General features: G+C 42.6%; 1 protein-coding gene across 1 annotated transcript in view; it reads left to right on the forward strand.

Moving 5' to 3' along the window:
* Positions 1-9363, forward strand: part of LOC117670408 (uncharacterized) — a 32229-nt gene extending 22866 nt beyond the window's left edge. The window contains exons 2-3 of the mRNA XM_034425508.3: positions 4823-4943; positions 6625-9363. Coding sequence (XP_034281399.3) covers positions 4823-4943; positions 6625-7816 — 1313 coding nt within the window. The 3' untranslated portion in view covers positions 7817-9363. The remainder of the gene's footprint in view (positions 1-4822; positions 4944-6624) is intronic.
* The last annotated feature ends 269 nt before the right edge of the window (positions 9364-9632 follow it).

Here is a 9632-nt window from a genome sequence, read left to right on the forward strand (position 1 = left end):
ATTGGCTGAATCTTACCCCTGAGTTGGGGGACCCCTGATGTAAATGTAAGAAGCACTGCCTGGTTCAGCGGCTGCCTGGAATAAATGTATTGTGGGTGTCAACTCTGAAGCAGGCCTGACTGAGGCCATCTTGGAGGCTTCAGTGTTGTCAGAATGGTGCTGAGGGATAGGGAGGGGGACGGGAATAGAGATAGTTGGGGTTTTGTAGCCAAAACGAAATAGCTTCCCCTGAGAACCAAGGACATTCCCACAGGTGGTCAGAGAGAGGAGGAGTGAAGTTACCAAGCAACCAGACAGCACCTTGATTGGGCCGTGGGACTGTTTGTTTGGGAAAAGGGGGAACACTTTTACTTTTAATTAGGTGAAAACCACGGGAACCTTTAGAGCAGAGTTTCTCAACCCTGGCAACTTTCAGATGTGTGGACTTCAACTCCCAGAATTCCCCAGCTAGCACAGTTGGCTGGGGAATTCTGGGAGTTGAAGTCCATGCATCTGAAAGTTTCCAAGGTTGAGAAACTCTGCTTTAGAGTCGGTTTTCACCAGCCTGTGCCAATATGATATATCCAATAAAACTATTCTTTGAGGAACCTGCTGGTATCGGAGTTCTGTTTGCTATGGGTGTATTACTTGGCACCCTGGCAGTGGGTTCACACCTATGTATTGGTCCTAGAGCAAACATCTCCATTGTTCTTGTGTAAAAGAAACCTTGCTTGGCTTGGAGACCACAGTTAGATTTCCTGCCCCCCCCCAAAAAAAAAGAGAGAGAGAGAGAGAGAGGGAGAGGGAGGGAGGGAGGGAGGGAGGGGGAAATGATCTTTGGAATTTGAGGATAAGTTCTGATTTGACTAGAGAAATATTGTGTCATGTTAAATATAAGGTTGTGATTTATATACAGAGAGATTAATATATGGTAGATGAAATTTAAAAACATGAATATCACTTATTTTTAATGTCTATTTTGATTAGCATTTTAAAGGTTTTTAAGTACTGATTTATTTAGAAAAAAGTTGCATTTTATTAGTGTTCTCTGTATTGGAAAAAGTCAGAGGTCACTTTTTAATATATTTGCTTTTTTGGTTTTCTGGTTTTGGTTTACATTTTTCAACTTGTTTTTTTTTTTTAATTGAATAAAGATATTGTATGTCTGGCAGGCTGAGACAATCAGCGCTGATGAAAGATACATGAGAGAGATAAAGGAGTTATTTCATTGGCTCAAGGGGTCATCAACTTTCTTTGATCGAAGAACGAAGGGCTGGCAAGAGAGTTGAGTTTTATGAGTTCTTGTGACAGATTAGAAAAGGGAGATAGTAACACCAGAGGCTAAAAGTTATTTCTTTAAAAAAATGTTAGTCTATCCATATATTAAAAATAACAAACAGGGCATAAATACATTAAGAAGACTCTGGTGGTGTTAAAGATTTTTTTTTAAAAAAAGTGTGTATGTACATCAGTACATTAAAAATAACACATGGTATATGAAGATAATTGCTAAAAATGTCGAAGATAATAAAAATGTTCTATCAATGCATAGAAAACAACAAATGGCCTGTAAGCAGGTTATAAAGACATTTTTAAAATAATTAAAAAATAATCTATAAAGATATTAAAATAAGAGAACATAAATATGTATACAGTACTAACCAGTACTAAGTGGTGGGTTCTACTTACCTTTACTACCGGTTCGGAACAGGATTGCTTCTGCACATGTGCAGATCACCGATGATGACATCCGGGGTGGTAGGCAGGGCTTCCTGCCAGTTTTACTACCGGTTCTTGCGAACCGGTCCGAACCAGGGGCAACCCACCACTGGATCTAACAAGTGGTGGGATTCAGCCAGTTCGCACCACTTCGGGAGAACCAGTTGTTAACTTTCTGAGCAATTTGGCAGACTGGTTGTTGGAAGAAATCATTAGGGCAGAGAACCAGTTGTTAAATTACTTGAATTTAACCTATAAACATATTGAGAAAATAAACTCTGTGTGTGTGTGTATTGATCTCCTCTAGGACTGACTGGTTGAGTCGCCTTGCAGTCCAAAGGACTCGCAGGAGTCTTCTCCAGCACCAGAGTTCAAAGGCCTCCATTCTTTGGCGCTCAGCCTTTCTTATGCTCCAACATTCACAGCCATACATTGCACAATACTGGGAAAACTATACGCACTTTTGTTGGCAGGGTGATGTCTCTGCTGTTTAGAATGCTGTCTAGATTTGCCATGGCTTTCCTCCCCAGGAGCAAGCGTCTTTTAATTTCTTGGCTGCAGTCCCCATCTGCGGTGATCTTGGAGCCCAGGAAAATAAAATCTGTCACTACCTCCATTTCTTCCCCATCTATTACTATCTGCCAGTAATTGAGAGGGCCGGGAGCCATGATCTTAGTTTTCTTTTTTAAAAAAATTATTGAACTTTTGGTTTTTAAAAACAAAGTAAAGAAAAATACACCAAAAAACAAAAACACATTAAAAACACATAACAAACATAACATTACAATGAAGGGAAACAATAATAAGGATATAATAAATAATACTAGAATATGATATACTGGTATACTAGATTCTGTAACCATTAAGTTCCTGTAATTGTTTTTGGCCATAAATAAAATACTGGGTGGAACTATATCCAGAACATACAGATACAATGCATGCGAGGAGATAGCCACACCTTGGGGAAGGTATGGCGTCCTTTTATACCCTCAGAGACGTCATCTTAGTACCCAATTCTGGCCTCCTAATTTAGGTTTGTGTATTCCTTGTTGCCCTGCAAGGGGGAATAGAAACTTCCCAATTAGTATTATCTTAAGCATTTCTTTGTTTACTTAATTGGCCACTTAGCCCCCTGGCTCTGGAAGACAGGAGTTTATCCAGATCAAACATAAATTAGGGCTGAGGTGTAAATTATCCCTTTGTTGATGGCTGTAGTTCCAACAGAGATACCATGCTTTTAGATGGCACAAGAAAAACAGGAAGAAGATTGATATGGGTTCAGGTTAAATGGCAGGGACATACATTACAGAGGCCTAATAACAGAATATGTTTGTCACAGGAGATACAAATATAAAGGCATAATATATGTGATACAAATACAAAGACATATATGTATTACAGGAACCTAATGGTTACAAAATCTAGTATACCAGTATATCATATTCTAGTATTATTTATTATATCCTTATTATTATTTCCCTTCAACATCATATATTATTTTACAGCTTACTGTATCGACATGGATATATATTCTCTATTCTTATTCAATCATTCATCTATGTACTTATATTTACATTTGTATCTATTTACACAACCATCATTATCCGGTTGACACTATTCAGTAATTTACACTTCCTAGTTTTAACCCAATTAAATTAACATTTGATCTTAGTTTTCTTATATATGTGTGTGTGTGTACGTGTGAGTGTGTACATATATATGATTCCATAATTATTTAAAGTTGTACCATATATAAATTTAATTTTAAATGTGTTTTATAAATTTGCTAAAAATGAACTAAGATGTAAAGAGAAGGAGAGGCAATTTTTCCCCCCTCTGAGGATTCTTACTTTAGAATGACCAAATGAACCGTGGCCTTCTTTACAGGGCTGTTGTCTGATTTGACTAAGAGCTAAAGGGAAATCTTTTTTGGGGTTTTGTGTCCCAAGCAAACTGAAACCCTGAAAGCAGAAAATTGCGCTTCTGAATCCAAGGGAAGCCGTCGGTGAATTGCAGCAGCATCTCACACTGAGCAGGCTACATGTGCCCCAAGCCTGGGTGGGACTTTTGAAAAGGGGAAGTTTTGGGGTTGTGGGAAATCCAGAGTTCTCAGTCTGTGTTCTGCCCCAAAGAACGCAGCACACACAAAGTCCGTTCAAACCTTAGTTTACTAAGTAAACCAGTCTTTTACAACAACGGCTGTTAATTAATTGCATTAATAGCCGCCAAGAATACAAAGAATAACAACTGAAAGCTTACTATGGTTGGCAGAATGCCCAGAAGCAATTTGCAGGAAGCTGATAAGATAAGCAGGACAAGACACAAAGGTATGTGAACTAAGTTGTTCCCTGCAAATTGCTTCAGTCGGCGTTCCTCCTTAAATAGGCTAAGGGAGTAGCCAATTAGCCCGAAGCCTTACTCTCGAGGAGACCTCCTCCTGAGGAGCCACTCCTGCCTTTTGGCAGCTCTGCGCGCCCGTGCATCGAGAAGAGGCTCCTCCTCTTCTTCCTCTTCACTTATGGGAGCTTCTGGAGGTTCTGAAGGCCCTGGCTGAATCCCCGCCTCTGGCACCACATCTTCTCCAGCCTCCTCATTGTCCGACTCAAGGGCCAGCTGCACAGGATGCTGGCGCAGCACCACAACAGCCTCCTCGCTGTCTGAATCAGCTACTAGCTGCACAGGCCGCGTACGGGCCAAAACAGTCTGTTGGATGAAACAGCAGTTAAAATTCTAAGTGTCAATTTGGTTTATATTTCTGCCTAGAGCAGAGCTGGTCAACTTCAGCAAATTTAAGATGGGTGGACTTCAACTCCCAGAATGCAATGTTGAAATGGATAGATTTCAACTCCCGGGAATGCAACACTAATATTGGCAGTGTTCCATTCCCAGAATGCAACTTCAAATCGGATGGACTTCAACTCCCAGAATTCCCTAACATCTTAAATTTGCCAAGGTTGAGAAAGACTGGGTTAGTTTATATTATGCAACCAATGCAGTTGTTGGTGTTAATCCAGATTTAAGGTTTGTGGTGTTATATGAACCTAACCAATCGTGAGATTTTATTCTTGCAAAAATGGAATGGGTGGTGATTTTAATTCCTTCTTGGATTGTTTCCTTGCTCCAGGAGAACCTGATACAACCAAAACTTGTAAAATGGAATGCCCCAAGTTTTCAAAGCATATATATCCTTTGAGAATACTAGAGAGCTACACAATTAGCACCTGCAGAGCCAAGACGTCGATCATGTAAGTGCCTTTTTGTCACAATATTTCTCTCTTTCCAATTCAAAGACTCGGACATGAATTCTATGCTGGTTTTTCAGAGTCTTTGCACAGAACTCAAGAAGGGTATTTAGCAATAGCACTTAGACTTATATGCTGCTTCCCAGTGCTTCCCAGCCCCCCTCTCTAAGCGGTTTACAGAGTCAGCCTATGGCCCCCCAACAATCTGGGTCCTCATTTTACCCACCTCGGAAGGATGGAAGGCTGAGTCAACCTTGAGCCTGGTGAGATTTGAACTGCCGAATTGCAGGCAGCCAGCAGGCAGCAGAATTACCCTGCAGTACTGCATTCTAACCACTGCGCCACTGCAGCTCATGTAAAATGGTGTTTTACAGGTAGTCCTCGACTTACGTCCATTCATTTAACAACCATTCGAAAGTTATGACAGGGCTGAAAAAGTAACTTGTGACTGACCCTCTCAGTTATGATTATCACAGCATCACCATAGTCACAGAATTACAATGTATGTGCTTCGCAACTGGCATCTCTTTACAATAGTTGCAGCATCTTGGGGAAGTCAGATTCATTTAATGACCAGGGCAAGAAAAGTTGTAAAATCAGGTGTGACTCACTTAAGGACCACACCCCTTAGAGAGGAAAGTTTGCATTCCGGTTGTGGTGGTCATACATCGAGGGCCACCTATAAAATGTTTAGCCTTGTTTTAATATTTCATGTGAGTTTAGGATGAAATTGACCTATTCGTTATTTATGACTTCTAAGAGATTGTTTTTGGTTTCCAACCTTTTTTTGTTTTTGTTTGTTTGTTTGGAAGTGAGCAGAGCAAGACAAAAATGGTGTAAAACTAAATTACTGTAAAATCAAATCCATCTATCACTGTAATTCAGGGATGGGACCTGTTGTCTGTGCTATTCAGCTGAGCTATATTATTTTGTGAGTTTATATGCTACACTAGATTAAGTTAAATTGGGATTGCATCACATATGGTTGTGCCCAGTGGTGAAATCCAATTTTCACCACTGCAAAATCCCCATTCCCTCCCCACTCCTGGGGGAAGGATATTGCAAAATCCCCATTCCCTCCCCACTCCAAGAGAAGGATACTGCAAAATCCCCATTCCCTCCCCACTCCTGGGGGAAGGATATTGCAAAATCCCCATTCCCTCCCCACTCCAAGAGAAGGATACTGCAAAATCCCCATTCCCTCTCCACTCCTGGGGGAAGGATATTGCAACATGCCCATTCCCACCCCACTCCAGGAGAAGATACGGCACAATCCCCATTCCCTCTCCACTCCTGGGGAAAGGATATTGCAAAATCTTCATTCCCACCCCACTTTGGGTCCAGCTCAGTTCTCTGAACTGCTCAAAATTTCCACTACTGGTTCTCCAGAACCTGTTGGATTTCACCCCCTGGTGGTGCCTATCAAACTCAACCGTTCTTTTCATTGGTTGTGTGAATGTGGTTTATCTGTTCGTTTGAGCATTTAATGCTTTTGGAATCCAGAAATTATATTTTAATGATTCTTGAGTCAGGCAATGGGGTAGGAGTATCCTTCCCCAATACCTCAAAATGAAAGGCCTTCTACTGAAACTCAGTGGGATTTAAAAATGCTAAAATGGAATGTTTAAAATATTGATTCCGTCTATTCTTACTTGATTTTTTTTTTTAACCTTCCTTTTTCTAGACTGACAACAACGAAAAAGATAAATGTTTGTGTCGACCCAAAGCTTGGCTGGGTAAAGAAAGTTATGCAGGGCATAGATGCAAGGACTAAACTTGGCACCCCCACAAAAAAGCCTCCTTTAGCTAACAGACATTCAGGAGAAGCTAAATTGGAGGTTGAGGGCCACGCTCAGCCCACAAAAAAAGTTAGCACAACCTCCCACAAGACAGCCACACTCCCTGTGAGAACCACGGCAGATCCCCAACCTTTTCTGGAAAGAGGATTGTCTGGTGTGGAGGCCACCACATCTTCTGCATCGTTGACTCCTCAACCAGAAACCATGGCTGAGAAATCCACCCTTCAGCCTGAGTCGACTGCAAATCACGAGATAGAGTCAGAAACCTTTGAGGGGCACAAAAGATTGGGGGAATGTGTCACACCAACGAAGAAAAGCCTGGAGGATTTCTCTAGGACAACCCAACGACTGGTGTCACCTCCTATGCCTTTTCCGGGAACTGACAAAACAAGTACCAAAAGTCCTGCGTTTGTTTCAGAAACTCTCGTGAATCCTTCAGCCCATCCGGCCATGAACTCTTCCGTCAGCAAGCTTCTTCTGGAATTTGTCACAAAAGATAAGACATCAATGATGATACCCACCAAGCTTCCCAACTCTTCCGATCAACACCGTTTGTTTTTAAGCACCTCCACCGCAGAACATAAGCCAGAGTCAGTTGAGGACTTCACAACTCAACTTCCTACCGACTCTAGTAGCCCATCAAGCAGACAGTCCAGCTCTGATAGAACCAGCCTCAGTTCTGTCCAGTTTCGAGGTATGGTTGATGCAGAACGTGAAGGAGACACCACAGAAACACTTTCGTCTATTGGAACTGGTAGAACTTTCTCCAAACCTTCAGACACGTTCCAAATTTCAGGTTATCACCAAGAAACTTTTATGGAGAGTACTTCAATATCCATCTCAAACACCCCAGCAACAACTCTAGTTTGCAAACCCCATTCCCAATCCATGGTACAAAATTACATTATCCCCGTGCTTTCTATTGGGGGTATCCTCTGTGTCCTCCTGGCACTTGGTGGCTTAGTCTACGCTAAACGTAACATATGTCCCAGACGGTCACCCAAGAGGCAGATTCAAGGCCTGTTGTACTACCCATGTGACTCCCAAGCTGAGTCATATCCCATGGAAATTGTTTAACCTTTCCATCTTTTTGGATTGGCAAAAATCCGTCTTATTTTACAAGAGGGATGGACTGGGTTAGTAGCACGACTGATGGGGAGTCCTGTCTGGTCTCCGTCTTCTTCTCTGCCAAGGTTAAGAGGGTTCGCAAGCTGTTGGTCAGAAGATGCACTAAAGCATCACAACCCCCTTATTGGTCTTACGAGATGTTGTAGCCCATTGGGCTATGGACCAAAGACACAGTCTTCTATGTGGGAGGCGGGCCTCCCTACCAAAGAAAGAATGTCCATTGGAAGAAAAGAGAACTATTCCTTCTTGGGCTTAAGATACTCAGGTGCCAATAGGTTGTCGGTACGGTTTGATTGTAATTGATGTTTGCAGTGTTGAGATAAGCCATAAGGATGGATGGGGCTGGCCCAGAACATCTACCTGTTTGAGATGAAAGAGGTGTCTACTGCCAGTGGTGGTATCCAGCTGGTTCTATCCGGTTCGAGAAAACCCGTAGCAGTGGCTGCAGGAGGCTCCGCCCACCTGCCCGGATAGAATCACGTCCCGTTTTTGATGCCCTGCGCATGTGCAGAAGGTCCTGCGCATGCGTGGAGGTGGTGCGCGCTCACATTTGCGAACTGCTAGCGAAGGTAAGTGAATGCCACCTCTGACTCCTACCCTACTCTACTCTTCTAGGTTGACCTTGAAGGCTGACCCAACGGGTGGTTGAATTTTCTTCCACTGCTGGTGATAAAAGAGCACAAATCCAGGGATTGTACCCTGCAGTGTCCCCTCAGACCCCAACACCTTTCTTAGTCCTCTTGGTAGGTGCTGAGTCTTTGGTTGGTCTTTGGTTGTCCAGCAAGAGCCTTTCAGATCATGACATCATCAGTTGATAACAAATCCTTTGGGTGCTCGGGGTGACGGGGTGGGGAGAAGGCACCCCTACGCTTCTTCTGCGTAGAAACGATCATGTCAGGCAGTGGTGGGATTCAATTTTTTTTATTACCGGTTCTGTGGGCGTGGCTTGGTGGGGGTGGCATGGTGGGCGTGGCAAAGGAAGGATACTGCAAAATCTCCATTACCACTTCACTCCAGGGGAAGGTTACTGCAAAATCCCCATTTCCTCCCGATCAGCTGGGACTCGGGAGGCAGAGAATAGATGGGGGTGGAGGTGGTATTTGCCGGTTCTCCGAACTACTCAAAATTTCCGCTATCGGTTCTGCAGAACTGGTCAGAACCTGCTGAAACCCACCTCTGGTGTCAGGGCTGGGAAGGAAGTGAAAGTTGTTACATCAAAATTGCCATGGGGGGGTGGGGAAAAAACAACATCAGAAAAAGCTATTTCACTTGTCTCAAAATGCACTTTTGGTATTTTAAACCCTGTGGGTTTGGGAAAATCTGCTTGAGATCAGATCTGTTTTATATTATCTTTTAAAAACAATAAAATAAATAAAACAACAACAATCAAATAAATCAGGGCTGTCTTACATTCTCTTCCCAACTAATAAAACTATATCAGAACCGTTTTTTTTAATATGATCTTTAAAAACAATAAAAGAGACAATCAGACTTAAGCTCGAGCAGTGTGTCGTCTTTCATCGGTGCAAAGTTACAAACGACAAAAGCGATTTGGTGAATTAAAAAAACGAGAGAAACGAATGGCGAGAAGCACAAAACCAGTTGTAAGCCACCCTCGTAACACTGAACTGTGAATGGTCATCGGTCAAGGAGTACTATAAATTGCTTCAGTCGGCCTTCCTCCTTAAATAGGCTAAGGGAATGGCCAATTAGCCCCAAGCCTTACTCTCAAGGAGACCTCCTCCTGAGGAGCCACTGCACGCCG

Source organism: Pantherophis guttatus, chromosome 11 (genome assembly GCF_059756535.1).
Source record: "Pantherophis guttatus breed Tessera chromosome 11, ASM5975653v1, whole genome shotgun sequence".
NCBI classification, from domain to species: Eukaryota; Metazoa; Chordata; class Lepidosauria; order Squamata; family Colubridae; genus Pantherophis; species Pantherophis guttatus.